General features: G+C 48.7%; 1 protein-coding gene across 8 annotated transcripts in view; it reads left to right on the top strand.

Annotated features, from left to right (window-relative positions):
* Positions 1–18,853, top strand: part of GSE1 (Gse1 coiled-coil protein) — a 428,843-nt gene that overhangs the window by 394,243 nt on the left and 15,747 nt on the right. For all 8 annotated transcript variants that reach the window (XM_061594424.1, XM_061594423.1, XM_061594431.1 and 5 more), the window contains 6 exons: positions 6,524–6,708; positions 7,710–7,907; positions 10,642–10,833; positions 10,945–11,267; positions 12,944–13,274; positions 17,869–18,464. In XM_061594424.1, coding sequence (XP_061450408.1) covers positions 6,524–6,708; positions 7,710–7,907; positions 10,642–10,833; positions 10,945–11,267; positions 12,944–13,274; positions 17,869–18,464 — 1,825 coding nt within the window. The remainder of the gene's footprint in view (positions 1–6,523; positions 6,709–7,709; positions 7,908–10,641; positions 10,834–10,944; positions 11,268–12,943; positions 13,275–17,868; positions 18,465–18,853) is intronic.

The raw sequence follows: 18,853 nt of genomic DNA, 5'->3' as shown, positions 1-18,853 counted from the left end.
GTGGATCAGGATCTATTTAAAAGGAGACTAAGTGAGAGAAAGAGGCTAGAATTGGAGAGAGGGAAGGGGGTCTGCAGATTTTGACATCCATGAACTTGTGTGGGTTCCCCCCCCCCCCGCTGCCACCTGGGCACACATCCAGAGTGTTGCTGAGCAGAGCCCTCCTCTTGCATCTCCCTTGAAGCCATTAGGAGGTTTTTATCCTTTTAAAGGGGCCAGGGAGAGCTTTCAAGGGCCGCTTGGCTCTCTGCCAGGCAAAGTACGCATGAAATGGACCCAGCTGACTTGTGGGCTCAGCAAAGGCGGCCAGTGCCAGCATTTTAACATGCCACCTTACCGGAATGTGACCTGGCTTAAGGTCAGCGTTCTGGCCGGGAATGTGGCAGATTCTCAGGAGGCGAACGGTTCACCAAACGGGATTTCCTTCCACATGCTAAGTGAGGAGAATCCCGTCAAAGGAGTCCTGCAAGCCAAAGAAGCCCATGAGATGACTGATATTTAATTTGTAAGGAAAGGCTGTTGCTCAGTAGCTCTGCCAGGCCTGCTTGGAGATGCTGAGGATTGAAGGTCCCAGGATCAATACCTAATGGCATCTCCAGGTAAGGCTGGGAGAGACTCCTGCCTGGAACCCTAGAGAGCCGCTGCCAGTCAGTGTAGACAGTACTGAGCTAGATGGACCAATGGTCAAGTTCAGGATAAGGCAGCTTCCTGTGTTCCTGTGCTTTGATATTGCCCGGGGTGGCCAAGAGGAGCAGGCAGAGTCTGGAGGTCCTCGTTCCTTTTCCCATGTGGCACGTTCCCCAGGCCGGCTACTTTCAGCTCTTAGCAGTGTCCGCTCCTTGCTTGCCTTACAGGACCTTGCGGACCAATAAGGCAAGCCTCAGCTCCAAGCTGGATGTTGTAATGGAGAAAGGTCAAATAGGATAGGGATGGCTTAGAGTTTTGCCCTGGCGCCTTCAGGGACGGGCCGTAGCTCAGCGGTAGGGCGTCGGCTTTGCTTGCAGAAGGTCCCAGGGTCAATCCCCAGCATCTCTAAGCATGGCTAGGAGCAGGTCCTGCCTGGAACCCTGGAGAGCAGCTGCCAGTCAGTGTTGGCAGGCCTGAGCTAGATGGACCAAGGTTCTGACTCCATATAAGGCAGCTTCTAATGTCTCCTATATTGTCTTACCATAGCTCTGCATGCAGAAATCCCCAAGTTCCGTTTCCGTCATCTCCGGGTAGGGCTGGAAGAGACCTCTTTCTGAAACCCCAGAGAGCCACTGCCAGTCAGTGTAGGCAATACTGAGCTAAATGGACCGATGGTCTGACACAGTCTAAGGCAGCTTCCCATCTTGCTATGTTCTTTAAATGCCATGCACTGTTTCAAGGAATCTCTCCTCTTAGAAATGAAGGGACCACCTGGGGGCAGTAGGCAGAGCCCCTGTTTTCCCACTCTGACCTTGCTGGTGACTGTAACTTTGTTGGCCTGCATTGTTTTAAATTGGGTGTGATGTGATGGGCAGTGTTTGATCTTGGCAAACCAGTTCAAGTCCAGCTCAGTCACACTTTTCTTCTTGTCTTTAGCTGAATCAGTTTCTGTTTCTCTCTCTCCCAGATCTTGGCACATATAAGTGTTAAGGTCTTCTCAAGCCAAGTAAGCATGATATTAACACCCTGGCCCAGTGCCTTCCTGAAATCAACTGTGAGGACTCTTACAGTTCCAAGTTACTGTGTTTTTAAACTTCATTATGCAGGTTGAAATCACTCCATTGTGGGATTTGAAATCCAAAGATCTGTGTGTGGCATAACTACGCCTTCAATTCTGCTTGGGTTTGATTGGGTGGCAGCTCACTTTAACGTCGTTCTTATTTCAGTGCTACAGCTTGACATCAGTAGCAAGCAATGGACACACTGAAATCTGCATATATTGAAATGAACTGCCCTGAGAAATTGAGCAGTGATTGAGGCAGTTATTTCTCTGGAGGACCTCTGTAGGCTCACAACAGTTCATAGGCAGGTCCTCTTTTTTAGCTTTCCAATCTCTATGTGTGGATGTGAAAGTTGGACAGTGAAAAAAACGGATAAGAGAAAAATGACTCATTTGAAATGTGGTGGTGGAGGAGAGCTGTGCGGATACCATGGACTGCGAAAAAGACAAATAATTGGGTGTGAACAAATTAAACCGTAACTATCACTAGAAGCTAAAATGATGAAACTGAGGTTATCATGCTTTGGACACATAATGAGAAGACATGATTCACTAGAAAAGACAATAATGCTGGGAAAAACAGAAGGGAGTAGAAAACGAGGAAGGCCAAACAAGAGATGGATTGATTCCATCAAGGAAGCCACAGACCTGAACTTACAAGATCTGAACAGGGTGGTTCACGACAGATGCTATAGGGTCGCCATAAGTCGTGATTGACTTGAAGGCACATAACAACAACAACATAATCCTTTAACCAAGATCACAACACTGTGTGCAGCCTAAAAACACAGTAAAAACAATTCTAAAAATGTCAGACACATCAATAAGAGCTGGTTGGTAAAGAATCTCAAGTTTGAAAGGCCTGTCTGAATAATGCAGCTTTTAGCAGATGTCTAAAAACAAGCAGGGTTAGCCTCTGTCGAGCCTCTATTGGCAGGGAGTTCCACAGGGCAGGGCCTGCCACACACGAAAGGCTCAGCCCTTCCCCCCAGTAAAGGCCAGCTGAGCGTCGGGCATGTGGGACCACCACAAGCATGCCATCAGAAGACCCCAGCCGTTGACACGAAGCATAAGGAATCAAGGGGTCCTTAAGGTACTTTCAGCCCAAGTTGTTTAGGGCTTTGTGAATTAATACAAGAATCTGGAACCTGGCCCTGTAGGAAATTGGTAACTGGTAGGATGTGGAGCCAGGGAGAGTGGATGTGTACCCCCATAAGTAGTAATCTGAAAATGTCACAACTTAGTTATTAAGTTACGTGGCAAGCTGGGGCTGATGGGAGTTGTAGTCCAAAGCATCTGCAAGGCACCACGATGAGAAAGGCAATCTCTGAACCTCCTGGGCTCCTTGGCCAGGACTTCCTTCTTCTCTTGCCCAGAGAGCGTGTGGTCTGTCTTGAGCGCCGAAGTTTCTGGGAGCGGGAGGGGGGCAGGGCAGGCCCAAACCAGATGCTGTTTTTCCTTCCTCAGTTTTCTTGTGTTGATGTTGCCAGGATAGCTAGGACAGCAAAAGGCGAGCAGCTGCCTGCACAGCTGATGCCAGGGCTGGCCACTTTAGGGAATGGCTGGTCACCGACCAGTGGCCATGCCAGCTTCCTAATGCCCTCTGTCAATTTTCGTGCATGCATCGCTATTGCCAGAATATCCAACATGGCATATGAGCAGCTGCCATCCCAGCTGATGCCAGACTCCAGGAATGGCTGGCATAGAGTCTCTTTCAGGGGAGAAGACAGGGGAAAGCTGTAGCTGGTCCAAAGACAGAGCGGCCTCTCTCGGCATTGAATGTGAATCTCTGGCACATTGCAGGACCTGGCCCCAAATAGACCCGTAAGAAAAGCCCTGCTAGGGGCCCTGTGTTCTGATTCCAGCAGTGATGAGTTAATTGCCTCTGGAAAGTCTCTGCAAGCAGGAGGTGAATGCAAGAGCCCCCCCCCATTGTCTGTTTCACCAGTAATTAGTATATTGCCTCTGAACGTGGAAGTTCAACTGGGCACATCCATTCCATGCAGTACATGCCCTGGAGCCCCTGAAAGTCTCACATCCATGTAGAGTAGATTGGAAGGTAGTCACGATTGGTCCCTTATTTTTCAGCTAAGCCGGAATAAATGAAAGAGCGACAAAGCAATAGGAATGAAATGAAAAAAATTTTGCACACATTTTGCAATGTATCAGAACACAAATTCTAAACATTTTGCAAAGTGACTTTGAAAGATCCTTTTGAAAAACATAGATTCTGTCTATGACTTGTAGGGCAAGTAAAATTTTCCATTTCTATCCCTTCTAAGACTTCTGGGGTTGTGTCCAACTAAGTCCTACTCGAAGGAGACCCATTGAAATTAATGAACCTAAGTTAGGAATTTCTATTAACTTCAGTGGGTCTACCCTGAGTACTTGAATACCACACCTGGATTTGATGTGATCTATAATTGAGAATGTTGTAGAAAACCCAGTTTTACAAGCAAGTTCAAGACCATTTCCACAGGAAATGTTATGACCACTGTGTGGATTGCTTGTAAGCCATTTTTGGCGGCCTCCTTGTGGGGCTGTGAAAACATGAAGTGGTCCTAACCCTTCCAGGCACATTTGCTTGGCTTTACGGCTATCAAATGTGACTTGCTTCCAAATGAATGGGTTTAAGAGCAGAGTGCTGTATAACATGGGGCACTGCCATTTAATTGTCTAAGGGAATTGTCACACCTGACGCTCTTGCTGCTGTGCTTTTGTAATGTGAACCTCAGGCCTGCATTGCCAAGAACACCAATTTGCATGAAAAATGGCAGTCCTCCCTGTTCTCTTCCACTGTCCCTGGGAACAGCTGTTAAGATGAATAGCCAGAGCGAGGTTCGTAGAGACATAGGAAGCTGCCTCATACCAAGTCAGATCATTAGTCCATCGAGCTTAGTATGGCCTACAGCACATCGGAGGCTGGTCATTAAGGGCAAATGGGGCAGTGCCCCACTGATCTCAGCTAGCTCCCTCCTGCCTGCCTTCTTACTTGTAACCAGTTACAAAGTGGCTCTACCTGTCATTGGCTCTGGCTTCACCTGCTGTTGGTCTCTCTGCCTTCCACTCTGTCAGTCCCAAGGGAGCACCAGCCACCATTGCTACCGTGACTGACAGTGGCTTTCCAGGGTTGCAGACGGGATGTTCCTAGCCCTACCTGGAGGTGACAGGGATTCAACCCAGAACCTTGTGCATGCAACTGAGCTCCGGCCCTTCCCATAAACGATATAACTTCTTAATTCAAATTTGGCCCAAATTCTGTGTTACGGCGTGATAATAATTGACATTCATTCCATTCATAGGAACAATGGGAAGTTGCCTTATACTGTTAGGCCATTGTATCTAGGGCAGTATTGTCTACACCAGCCTTTCCCAACTAGTGGGCCACCAGATGTTGTTGGACCACAACTCCCATCAGCCTCAGCCAGCATTGCCAATGGTCAGGAAAGATGGGAATTGTGGTCCAACAACATCTGGTGGCCCACTAGTTGGGAGATGCTGGTCTACACTGACTGGCAGCGGCTCTTCAGGGTTTCAGACAGAGGAGTCTTTCCTAGGCCTACCTGGAGATGCTGCTGGGGATTGAACCTGGGACTTTCCTGATGCAAAGCAGTTGCACTAACACTGAGCTGTGGCCCCGTTTGAAGGCAATTTACGGCTTCTGCATGCAAATACACTTGACAGCCCAATCCTATGCATGTTTCATGGAAGTGGGTCCCATTGTAGTCAACTAACCATTAGTGCTTGCACCTTCAGATTGTGTTTTTAATTGGAATTGAGATCCAACTGGATCACAGACTGCTTGTGTGGCTTCAGACCAGCCCAGTGTTGGTCCTCAGTCTGTCCAATTGGAATCCAGCAGGTGGGGGGAACCTTTGGCCCTCCAGATGTTGCTGAACTGCAACTCCCATCATCCCTGGCCACTGACCATGCTTGCTGATAGGAGTTGTAGTTCAGCAGCATCTGGAGGGTCAAACCACTCCTTGAATAATGGCAGGGATGTGGCATTGATCAGCACTGTAAAGCCCTTTTTAGATCAAAGAAGACCTTGGTGTGTTTGGGGTTTGCAGCATACCAGGACGTGAGGCCTGCAACATGAAGTGCAATCTTCATTCATGAATGGGAAACAGATAAATCGAATTGGGGGATCTGTGGCTCTCCAGACATTGCTGGACTCCAACTTCCATCATCCCTGTCCGCCACACTGGCTGGGGCGGATGGGACTTGTAGTCCAACAATGTTTAGAGCAAGGTTTCCCAAACGGATGAGTTCATTGACCCATTGATGAGCATATCAAATTGGCATTGACTCCAGCCCAAGTTCTTAGGAATGCAAATGCAGTAAAGTCAAGAAATATCAATATAAAACCAACATTTATTAATCATCAATCACCATTACTAGGAATCATAAAATGTTTTGAAAAATAAGGAATGCTGTTGCATTATGGAACCATCTGACTAAATGCAGAGGTTCCTCACTGGAAAGGGGGGTGCACTCTGTACATGTCCCGTGAGGCTAATAGTTCCTAATTACAGTTTTTTGCATTACACCTTTCCTCCCCTAGGTCTTTTTTGACTACCTTTCAACTCCCAGGTCTTTATTCATCACCTGGACACTCCCATTAATCCTAGGGGTGTAATACTGATCACTTTAGGAAACCCTGATCTAGAGGGCCACATAAGACCCTCCCCTTTGAGTCAGCAGCAGGTAGCAATGATTTTTGTGTCTACCCAGACACAGCGGGGCACTCTGGGTCCCTTACAGTTCCCCCCCCCAGCCCAAGTGCACTGCAAGGATATAATTGGTCATGCTTTCCTTTATTTTCTCTCCTCATAGCAGGAAGCTGGGTCACGAAGCAGCGGCGGAAACAGCAGCAGCAGGGACCGCCTCATGGCGGAGGCCCCCTTACCCCAGGAGAAAGCCAGTGGCCCAACTGTCCCTTCTCACCTGCTGGGGACGCCTTATTCTTTCGGGATCCCGCCTAACTCCATCGTTCAGGACTCTCGCTTCCCACCTCTCAAGTAAGTGGATGCTCTGGAGAGAGGAAACAGGCATGCGGGACAGTGGCCTTTGCCAGCCCCTCCAGATGTTTTGGACTACAGCTCCCATCAGCCCCAGCCAGTGCTGGCTGGGGCTGATGGGCGCTGTAGTCCAAAACATTTGGAGGAGGCCCAAGTCCCTTTTTCAGTTGCAGCAGCACAGTATTGTGCATCACGTGTAATAGACTGAGCATGTGTGGAAGGAGATAGTCCTGCTTTAAAGGGGCAGCCATGTTGCTGTTTATTCCCCCCTACCCAAGGAGTCTGCCTGGGAGCATGCTATGGCACAGGGGAGGGGGCATACAACTTGGAAAGGAATACAGCGATTCACATAACGGTGAGGTCCTCTGTGACTGTGTGCCAGGTAGGTGTGCAATTGGATTCTCTCCCCCCAAAAAAACCTGTTTTGAAATGTGTGTCAGGAGCTGGAGGCAGCTTTCACTGCTCGGCCTCCTAAATTCAGTTGTGGCTCCCCATCTGTGGAATGCTCTCCGCAGCAAGGTCCACCTGGTGCCTTTGCCAACATATTCTCAGTGACAGGTAAACACTTACCTTTTCCCCCAGGCTTTTGATGGATGAAGCTGATTTTGTTCTGCTGTTGGCACTCTACAGAAGCTTGCTGTGGCTCTGTGTGTGTGGGAACCGCAGCTGTTTGTATGATTTGTTTGTATGATTAATATTTTATATGAATTTTTAAAGGAATAATGTGTTTATGTTTTTCAATATAAGTCACTTAGAGACCTTGGTAACAAGTGACTAATAATAACAACATTGCTCCTCAGCTGATTTCGGAATGCGCTGTGCCTCTTGCCACCTCCTTTCTGCCTGCATCAGTGGGGACTCAGCTCTTGTGCTGTGTGGCTTGTGGAGACTAGATGACCTGACCAAAGGCTCCCAGTCCCCAATGGAAACCCACACTCAGGAGGGTTGTTGCCAACATCCTGAACATGTCTCCCTCCTTTCCCTTTTACCCACCTTTGCAGCCTCCAGCGGCCTGTCCACCACGTGGTGCCTCCCAGCGCGGTCACAGAAGACTACCTGCGGAGCTTCCGGCCCTACCATACAGCCGAAGAGCTCCGCATGTCCTCCCTGCCTCCCATTGCTCTGGATCCAGCCACTGCAGCTGCTTACTACCATCCCAGCTACCTATCTCACCATCCTTTCCCTCACCCGGCCTTCAGGTAAGGGCCAGAGATGATGCCAACTTTGTCTGCCCTGCTCTTCGTCTTCTGGGAGGTTGGGGGGGCAGGATTTGATTGAGCCGTTTGGGCAGTTACCCAAGCATGTTCATTGGAACCAATCGCTAATAGGTCTGAATGGGTCTTGTCCACAATGGAGGACTCTCCTAGGACTTGAGCACGCTGTAATAAAGCACAACAGGCCATCACTTAAAGGAGCAGCAGGACTCCAGATGCTGGCCCGCTAATTTGTCCTTTCAATGGGGTCCTGTTGCGCAGTGCCTGCCTCCACCTAGCTTCTGTTATGCCCTGGTCAGCAAGACACTCTGTGCCCGTGGAGAGCTGAGCTCTGGCAATGAGCTTGGAACGTAAATGTCTTTTAAAAGAGCCTGCGGGGGACCTCAGAATCTGCCTGCAGCTTTTCTTCTGTGACGAGCAGGGTTGCCACATCTTTGAGGCCGTGTATTTGAACATGCAGCATTTGTGTGGGAACGTGTACAGATACACTGTACATACAGGCCTACCCGTTCCTTGAGGTCACCTGGGAGTCCATTCTTCAGATGCCCACCTATTGAGGCTGTGGATGAGGCCTTCTCTGTAGGGCTGCCCCAGCTCTGGAATGCCCTTCCGAGGTCCATGTGTTTAGTGGCTCCCCTTTAGGAGTTTGGGGCACAACGTGGAAACGTTTTTATTTACCCAGGACTTTTACTTGAAGGTAAAAGTGGAAGTGGCCTTCCACTCTGTGGTCATCTCCTCTGTATATTGTATATTCTTAGTGTAATTGTTTTATTGTTAAGGTTAGCCACCTTGAAATAAGTTACGGAGTAAGGCAGAATAGAAATATATGAAATAAAAATGGGAGTAGGAGAGAAAGAGGGTTGTTTGCTTTATTTACTCATTTTTCTCCTTCCATTCTCTCCAAAGCTGAAACTTAGCTGGAAGAATTGTGTGTCTTTTAGACCTGATGCCATGCTGGTTGGGCTGGCAGTGCCCAGGTCACAAATGGACCCCCAGCCGCATTTTATGCAGCCCCCCTTACGCCTCTTGAAGCCACCCCATCCCTCCATCACATTCCTTCCTTCCTTCCTTCCTTCCTCTTGATTTCCTCTTTATGCTTCCTGGCTTTTAAGCAGTGGTGGCTGGTGCCCATTGGGACTGTTAGGATGGAAGATAGGGGGCCCAAACAATTGGTGGAGCCAGAGCCGATAACAAGCAGAGCCAACCAATTCTGACTTTTGTCCCCTTCCTTCTCCCTGCTGAGTTCTACATGGGCCAATATTGAGACTGAGGAGGAGGGAGCTGGCAAGTGGTGCCACCCCCTGGGCTGGTTGGAAGTATGGGAGCAGGCAGGTGAAAAAATGATGCGCACTGCTGGCCTGGGTGGTAGTCCCAAACCTCAGCAATAGCTGCGCGGAGTCAGCTCCAGAGCTGAAGGCACAGTCCTACCATAGACACCAAAGGTGGGGAGCCTGTGGCCCTCCAGATGTTGTTGAACTACAACTTCCATCACCCCTGATTATTGGCTAAGCTGGCTGGGAATGATGGGAGTTGTAGTCCAACAACATCTGGAGGGCCACAGGTTCTCCATCATAATAAGAGCCTGCTGGATCAGGCCAGTAGCCTGTCTAGTCCAGCATCCTGTTCTCCCACTGACCAACCAGATACCTCTTGGAAGCAAGACCTGAGCACAACAGCACACTCCCTTCTTCAGTTTCCAGCAACTGATACTCAAAAGCATGTTACCTCCAGCAGTGGGCTGATACGCACCATCTGAAGGCTCCCTTGTGGCATTTATTAGCAGGGTCTTCTTAGTTTATTTAGCACCTATTGTGAAGTTTAGACAACACAAACAGGATTATTATTATTATTATTTCCATTTATAGACCGCTTACTGTCTAAAAGATCTCAAAGCCGTTTACAATAGAATACACAAGGTACAATAAAAAAATCAAATTAATTTACAAAGCAAAATACATAAACAATATCCATATACGTAAACATAGTATAAAAGTCAGGATTCACCAAGGGAAGCCCGTAAGCTGCCCTCCCTGCTCTATAAAAGTGTCAGGAAATGGAAATTATGTTGACCATGGAGGAGGGCGACAATCAGGAAAAAGATTATTGCTCCCCTAGTGCGGCTTGCTGCCATCTCTCTTGCCTCTCCTTCCTCCCGGGGGGGGGGGGAGCGGGGGGAGCGCCCACCAGCTGCAAGGCTCCTGTACTCAAGCCTCGGTTGGCCTGTGTGTCCATTGTTCTGAAGGCTGAGCATCTTTCCAGGAGGCAGGTTATGATCAGACAGCAGGATGGGCTTCAGCTGGGGGCTAAAAAGAGTGGCTGTTGTGTTGATGTGGGACTGCATGTGACCCTCACAATAGGGAAAATCAGAGGCCTTGTCTGTATAGCTCCAGTGACTGGTCCCGTGGCCAGGAGGACCTGCCTCTGAGGGGGCCCCCTCTGAATCTTCCTCACCAGCATCTCTGTCTGCACTGGCTAGTTGGGCAGCCAGCAGCAGCAACAAGAGGAGGAGGTGGCGGCGGCGGGAGAAGTCCCAATCTCAGCCTGTCCCGGGCACGCATCCTTGTCGTGGCTCCATGCAGGGTCTCCAGGGATTAGTTCACATCCCACAGCTAGAATGTCCTGCAGATAATTTAGACCTCTCCAGTCACCAGTTCCATCTATTTGATAAACTCAAAGAAAGCTATGTGAGTTTTTAGACTAACCACACCTCTCTTTACAGGATGGATGATTCATACTGCCTGTCAGCTCTGCGCTCGCCTTTCTATCCAATTCCAACTCCTGGCTCCCTCCCACCCCTTCATCCGTCAGCCATGCACCTCCACCTGTCTGGAGTGAGGTACCCCGCCGAGCTGTCTCATTCGTCTCTCTCTGCGCTTCAGTCCGAACGCATATCCAGCCTGACTGCAGAGAGGTACGGGCTGACTCCCTGACGGTTAGAAGATTGTGGCTGTTTCGGGGACAAAATGAAGGGTTCACCCGTTAGGCTTGGTCTTAAGCCGTGCTGTTCTCTTGTTTTTTGTAGGCTGCAAATGGATGAAGAACTGCGGCAACGGGAGCGAGAGAAGGAGCGAGAGCGGGAAGCTGACCGCGAGCGGGAGAGAGAACGGGAGAGGGAGAGGGAGCGAGAAAAGGAGCTGGAGCGGGAGAGGGAGCGGGAGAAAGAGAGGGAGCGAGAGCGGGAGAGGGAGCTGGAGAGGCAGCGAGAAAGAGCACGTGAAAAAGAACAGAGCATTGTCAAAACCCTGGAAGGCCCCTTCTTACCAGCATCAGAGTTGCACGGGCTGAGGAGTCACCCACCAGAAGAGCGTGTCAAACCATCTGAACAGCTAACGCCAAACCGAGCAGGTAACCCTGAAACAGTCCCTAAAGCTGCTTTCCTTTTGGAAATTTGCAAGCAATGGGGGAGGGCAGACTGTTTGTCAGCAAATGGCTGAGACTCTGCCCCTGGGCCTGGGACTTTAAACAAACCTCAGTCGAGCTGATTATCTGTGGATCTTGATCCCACTACAGTGCGGTTTCTGGTTCTGTGACAGTCGCTGGCCATTCATAGGATGGCCTTACAATCTGGTGTGTTTTCCCACAGATTCTTTCAGCATGTCCTATTTGCATTGCATACACTATTAATAGTTACATAGCTCTTAGTAGCAGCTTCTTCATTCTTTCTGTGTTCTGCACATCTGTGGACTTGCTAGTCAGTTGCGGAATCTGGTTTCTGCTGCTGAAGTCCGTTCAAAAACCTGAAATTTGTTATTACTTTCTGGCAAAGCCTTTCAACGAAGTTGAGGGGCTTTCCAGTGGCTCTTCTGCCCTATACAGATCTTTGCCCTTCATTCATAGCTGCCATCATTTAATAAATAAATAAATATCTGACCCATAGGCTATCTAATGTCTGTGGCTTTTCCTCCCCCATGCTCCACTTCTGCAAAACATTATATTAACTGTCAACATACATGTATGCAAATTTACATGAACCGCAAAATAAGCGCACAGAATGTAGCTTAAAAAAAATGCTTACCCTTGTTTCAACACTGGCACATTTTCAGGGTTCCTAGGCAAATTCCTTTGGCTGTGAGGGACTTGTATCTATCTCATGCATATCAACCTCCATGAACATACACGTGGGCCAACTCTGCACCTGTGGATTCACACAAATCTGCTGGATGTACCTGAACAGTTTGCGTGGTCTGCGTCTTTCTGCACCGAACATAGTTTGGGGTGTTGCAGTAGCCTGTAGGGACACCATGTTGATGCCGTCTGCCATGATGTCCTGTCCTGTCTGAGATCATTTGTTCCACAACAGTGTAGGCATGGCCACAGGCACAGACACTGCTTGGGTGATATGTCCCCCAAAGATCTTACTGCTATTTGAACTGAGCAGATGAACTGTTTAAATATTTATAAACCACACTTTCATATAAAATGCACAAGGTGGAACACAGACTAAAATACAGACCATATTACAATCAAAACAATAAACACATCAGGAAGCGTTGGTTGACAAAGAATCTCAGGGTTGAAAGGCCCGTCTGAATAATTCAGTTTTTAAGAAGATGTCCAAAAACAAGCAGGAGTGGCTTCTGCTGGCAAGAGGTTTCACAGGGCAGGGCATGCCATGTAAAGGCTCAGCCCCTAATAAAGACCGGCTGAACCTCAGGGGCATATAGGACCACCAAAAGTGCCCCATCAGAAGACCTCAGCGATCAAGGTGGAGCATAAGGAATCAGGGGGTCCTTAAGTTACTTTGGGCCCAAGTTGTTTAGGGCTTTATGAATTCACGGAAGAACCTGGCCCAGTGGGAAATTGGTAACCAATGTAGCTGTCTGAGCAGCGCAGCAACACGTTGCCAGTAGTTGCTCCTGTGAGCAGTCTGGCCGCTGCATTCTGCACTAGCTGCATCTTCAGGACCTGACACAAGGGCAGCCCACATGAACTATGACCAGACAGCAGCATCCCAAGGCTCGGTGATCCCCAATGTGCCTTCTGCCTCTCAGCATTTGCATCCCCCATTTTTATCCCTGCAGAGAAGCCCAAGGATTCTCCTGCTATCCAGACCCCCAAGCCAGTCCAGCATCCTTTGCACCCGTCGTCTGCCTCGCACCATCCAGTACCCAGCCTCATTTCCAACCACAGCCTTTTCCCCCTGCCCAGCAGCAGCAGCACAAGCACGGCGCTCCTCATCCAGCGCACTAACGAGGAAGAGAAGTGGCTGGCGCGGCAGCGGCGGCTGCGTCAGGAGAAAGAGGACCGCCAGTCCCAGGTGTCGGAGTTCCGGCAGCAAGTTCTAGAGCAGCATTTGGATATCGGGCGCCCCCCTGGCCAGTTGGAAGGCGAGCACCGGCCAGAGAACCCCAGGTAAGGCTTTGCTTCTTGGTTGTTGAATTGCACTGGCCTCTCTGCAGTTGCATTGACCTTGTGGGGAGAGAGGGGGGAATGCTGCTAGCTAGCTACTGTCTCTTTTTCCATCTGGCTTGGGGGGCTGAGGAATTCTGAAAGTACCCAAATCCTTTGCAGGGACAACAGCCCACCTTCCACAGCAGAGACCCAAAGCCTTCCTCTGGCTCCACTCTGTTTGGATTTCAGCAGGCACAAGCTAATGCCATCTGACAGCTGCTTGGAAGCCTGGGCAGAATGAGCCGGGTGGCCTCCATTCAACCGATGGCGACCAGGTGTCAGCGAGGCAGTTGTCTCTAATTGCTGCCATCGCTAGCAGATGGAGGGAGCAGGACTGGGCCTTGGAGGCTTCTGGATCTGAATGGGTTGCAGCGTCGCTGGCACTGTTGCTTCTTGGCCCTCCAAATGTGTGACTCGGGAGGGAAGGAGAAAGTCCAAGGTTGGCTTTGAGAGCCTTATTTGCTTGCTTGGCCAAGAGCAAAATGATTGCTCTTGAACAAGGCAGGAGTCCCTCTGGCCACGCTGCTAGTGCGTGGTTTTGACCACAGACCAGCAGCCTAGCCATTGCACCAAGAGGAGCTTCCCGCCAGCCCAGCTTCAGAGTCCCTCCGTCTCTGTCCTGGGCTTGGTGTTACGAGTTGCACATTCCAAGTGGGTTTCAGGGAGCACAGCTGTGTGGAGGGAAATGGAGTGACTTTCTGTGGCTGCCAGCTCCTTCCCTGCTTGAGCCTCTGGGTGGGTTGATATCTCCTTTCTTGCGCTGTTGCCAAGCACTTAGTTAAGCATCACTGACGACTCATCCCTTTGGCTCTGCTGCTGGATCCCATTGTTGGTTTCGGGTATCAAGGGGATTAGAGGAGCTAATCAGGTATAAGAAGGAGTGGATTGCTGGTCTGCATGGCAGTGTCACATTCTCATTTCATCATCCTCTTCTGTAATAGTTCAGCGGAGCTACGCCCCAGAGCACGGTCACCTCTAATGTGTACAGTGAGAAGCGCCTTGGGGCTGTTTGCTCAAAAAGCCACAATCTAGGGGCTGCTAACCCTCTGCACCTGGATAATGGAATGGGTGCCACAGAAGTTGCAGCCATAGGTGCATCGCTAAAGGATCTGTTGTAGATGAATGGAAAGACCCATTGTTTCAGTCTTGCTAGTTCACTAGGATGTCTCTGCACCTCTTCAGCATATTTCAAAGGGTTTGTTTTTAGGACAGGTTTTTAAGTGTAAGGTTTATGGATTTTTATGGGGAGGGGGTTAGTAAATGATTTTTTAAAAAATATTTTATAGTTGTGGTAAATTATATTGTGTCTGTGTGATAGGCCACTCTGAGTACTACTTTGATGGCAGAGATAGTGTGTGTGTGTGTGTGCGTGCACATATATAACACACGCACATGTATACACACACACTTCAGAAGTTTAGCTGGAGAGAGTAACAAGAGCATCTCTATATATTACATACACACATCATTACATGCACGCATACATGCACATGCTTCAAGAGCTTGGGTTGGGGACAGAAGCAGCAGCATCCTTTTCCAGATAGACCAACCTTAAATGTTGTCCTCTGCAAACATGGGTACCCGGGATTTTGCCTCCTCAGCAGCCGCATTACAGATTGAGGCAGCACTTGATGCTCCGCTGACCGGGGCCCCAGTGCTCTGGAGTGGAAAACTGTTAAATGCACAGCTTCAGCACATGCAATATTTATCCTTCTAACAGTTTTAGACCTTTTACTAGTTGCTTACCACGAATTTCATGGTGTCATTCCCATTGTGCCACTGGAGTGTAAGGCTTTTTTTGGTGGGACTTTGCTCATTTTGAACTTCCGCAGAGCCCATGTGAGTGTGTAAGTAACTTTAAGTTAGAGTTACTGGTCTGGATAGTGATAGAAAGGTGCACTTAGGGCTCCCATCATCATCATCATGTTTATTTGTACATCACTTTCCCACTGTAAGCTCCGCTCAAAGCAACTCGCAAACAACACTGTCCTAATAAAACAATGCACATTAAAGTAACACTTCAAGATAATTCAGTAACAATTTGTAGGACATACCAGAAAAATTTAAATAGTCAAAGAAGCAATACTTCAGGAGGCCAAAAGAAATCATATGAATGCAATCAATATTACACCAAGATTAAACAATAATAATGATTAAAACTAAGGTTTCATATTAACAATAGAACAACTAAATTGAAAAACAGCAAAAATAGTTTATCTGGGGCAAACAACATGTGCCTCCCAAGAGCCGCTTCTAACAAGAGCCCTGCCCTCCAGGCCAGGTGGAAAGAGCCAGGTCTTGGCAAGACTCGCACCCAGATCAGCCTATCCCCAGCAACTGTATGTGGAAGAGAAAGTAGTTTCATGTTTCCTGCTTTCAGCAGGGACTGGACTACATGGCCTCCAGGATCCCTTCCAGCTCTAAAATCCTATGTTTCTATGGGTTGCTTGATGGCTGTATCAAACCTGAATGTTCAGAGGTCAGCAAGTCCCTGTACAGCAATTGCAGGGGAACAACAACAGGAGAGGGCTATTGCTGTCATCAGTGATGGCTCCATGTCAGTGGGGCAGTGGAATTCGCTCTGAGTGAAAGCACCTTGGACAGCTCCTTGAAAGTTCAGACTAACAGACTAAAACCCGGAACGGATTCCACTGCCCCACTGGCATCAGAGCCACCAGCCACAACTGACTATCACGTCCAGCTTGTGGGCTTCCCAGAGGCGTCTGGCTGGCCCCTGTGGGAAGCAGAATAATGTACTAGAGAGACCTTTGATCTGATTCAACAGGTCTGTACTTGTGTTAGCGACAGCAAAAAAGCCTCCGCAGGCAGTATTCTCTTAATGAGCTCTGGATCTCTGCGAATTTCAAGAGTCAAGGCTCAGTCAGACTGAGGATAGACCTTTCCAGCGTTTTAGCCACATTCCCCAATGCAATTGCGTTATAATAGATGCTCACTAGCTGCAGGTGGTGATGAAATTTTCACCTTTCCAATGACAGAATGTTGGGTTTGGATGCTGGGGAAAATGCAATCACCACAAAACCAGTAAATTATGCTAAAAATATAATAATCTGGATAGGCCAGTTGTCATTATGTAACCAATACCTCACTGCTTGTAGCAGATGTTCCACCATTTGCAAACCCCCAGTTTTGAGTCTGAAATACAAGGCAACTGAGCTTTTGCATACCCAACTGGGTTATTCAGGAGAAAATTGGCCTGGTTGACAAAAATGGAAGGTACATTTAGGATCCTTCTGGTTAATCAAACATCATCAGCTGAGAAACATCTCCAGAAATGAAGACCATAGGAAAGGTAAGGTTAGGAATGTGACAGGTGCTGATATTAGTGTCAACAGTGCCACCTCCTTAAGCCCCACTGGATTTGCCAGTGCTTACAATATCCCCGTTAACTAAAAGACTCTAACTTTAATTCGTGTATTTTATTTGTGGATCTATTTTTGAGAGGCAATATCTTATCAAACCTTAACTGAGCACATTTCTACAGATGGAAGATCCAAATCAGCAATGAAATTCACTGACAGTGGGGCCTGGTGCCCATTTGGGACTGGTAGGGTGGAAGCCAGAACCAATGACAAGCAGAGCCAACTCATTCTCATTTTGCCCCCATCTCCCTCCTCCCTGCTGAGCTCTGCAAGGGGCAGCACTGAGACTAAGGAGGAGGAGGAGGCAGACAAGAAAGGCCACCCTCTGGACTGCTTGTAAGTAAGAAGGCAGATGGGGGGCTGGCTGAGGGCAGGCAGAGATTGGTGGGGCAGTGCCTCTTTTGCCCTGATAGGCAAGTCTCCACTACTCACTGAGTGACCTTGAGGAAGTCACTGCCTGCCTTGGATTGTTGGTGAGGGTGTATCTGTTAGACTTATAAAGCAATCCTTATGCAGAAGAGTGCTATGGAAATGAGAAGCACAGGAGTGTCGACAAAGGGCATGCGTATGATTCCTCTTACCTTTTCTGCTGCAGCTAATCTAGAAGCCACTAGGTGTCACTCCAATGCCAGACTCCTACAAGCACAACGGAGCACACATACCTTGGCCATACTTGCCCTCCAGTGGTTAGCATTATATATAAAAAAGAGTGATGCTCCAGGCTGGCTCTTCTGCTTTTGGAACTCACTGCGCAGGCCTTCTTCAGTTATAGCAGAGGGCAGAATATTTCACAGTGTGGAAACTGGGCTCTCTAATATCTCAGCACAACGTATTAAAGGCAGGCACAAGATTACAGCTCTGTCAGTCAGTCTATCCAGTCACTTTATTTATAACGTACCTTCCTGTTTGCTGTGTACTCAAAGCAGTTCATAACAAATGCATTGATGAAACAGCAAACACAAAATTAAATATACAGTCACAGAAATTTAACGCCCCCTCAGTCATGTTAAAAAGGATACCATGAAGAGCAGCCTGTCATTTTTCTGACCACGGAACCTTTTGCCAAATGACATGCCAAGAAGAGATTTGGAATGCCCTTCAGCAGCAGTGAAAAGCATTATTTGTAGAACTTCTCTTGCACGCTTTAATTAATTCCACATCCATCCTTTCTGCAGATCGGGACCAAACCGCCCTGAACAGACTAGCCGAGACCAACCACAGCATTTTGGAGGCCCCCCTCCACTTATCTCCCCTAAGCCGCAGCATCATCCTGTCCCCACTTCCCTCTGGAACCCTGTTTCTTTGATGGACACCACCACTGAACCCCGAAGGATACAGGAAAGCCACCCTCTCCCAAGCCATGGCACCCAGTACGAGTCAAGCCGGCAAGCCATTCCCCTTGTGAAGGTTGAGCGGGTCTACTGTCCAGAGAAACTAGAAGAAGGAGCCAGGAAAAGAGAAGCCCCCGACAAGTTCCAGCCTTCCAGGGAGCCTGGGGGACCAGAGCATGGCAGCTTTCCCCATGCTTTTTCTCTAGCAGACCTGGAGAAGTCCACCCAGACCATTTTGAACCAGCAGAGGGCATCACTCTCACAAGGTGGACAGTTTGTTGACATGAGCTTGAATGCCAAGCCAGGTTCACCTTATAGGCATCCACTCCCCAGGAGCCATGACCCCATGTATGTTTACGACGAATTCTTGCAGCAGCACCGGAAGCTAGTCAGCAAGCTGGACCTGGAAGAGAAAAGGCGAAGGGAAGCCCAGGAGAAAGGTCAGTACACAAGACTGTTTGTTGAAAGGTCAGGGTGCTCCTGGATCCAGCTTTGCCGCTGAAGGCTCGGGTGACCTCAGTGGCTAGAAGTGCCTTTCACCAGCTGCAGGTGGTATGTCAACCGTGGTCATTCTTGGACAGGAATATGGCCATGGTGATTCACGCATAGGTAACCCCTAGACTCACTCACTGCAGTGGGCTTTTTTATGGGGCCACTCTGGAACCTGGCCCAGAGGCTCCAGCTGGACTGTTGATGGGGACATCGTATAACTCCTGTGCTTAAAAGCTTGCACTGGCTGTCCATGTTCTACTGGGCCAGGTTCAAGGTTCTTCTGTTTCATTTACAAGACCCTTAACAACTTGTATCTAGAATATTGCAGAGATACCTT

Source organism: Rhineura floridana, chromosome 13 (assembly GCF_030035675.1).
Source record: "Rhineura floridana isolate rRhiFlo1 chromosome 13, rRhiFlo1.hap2, whole genome shotgun sequence".
Taxonomy (NCBI): Eukaryota; Metazoa; Chordata; class Lepidosauria; order Squamata; family Rhineuridae; genus Rhineura; species Rhineura floridana.
This window is presented reverse-complemented; position numbering and strand designations above follow the sequence as displayed.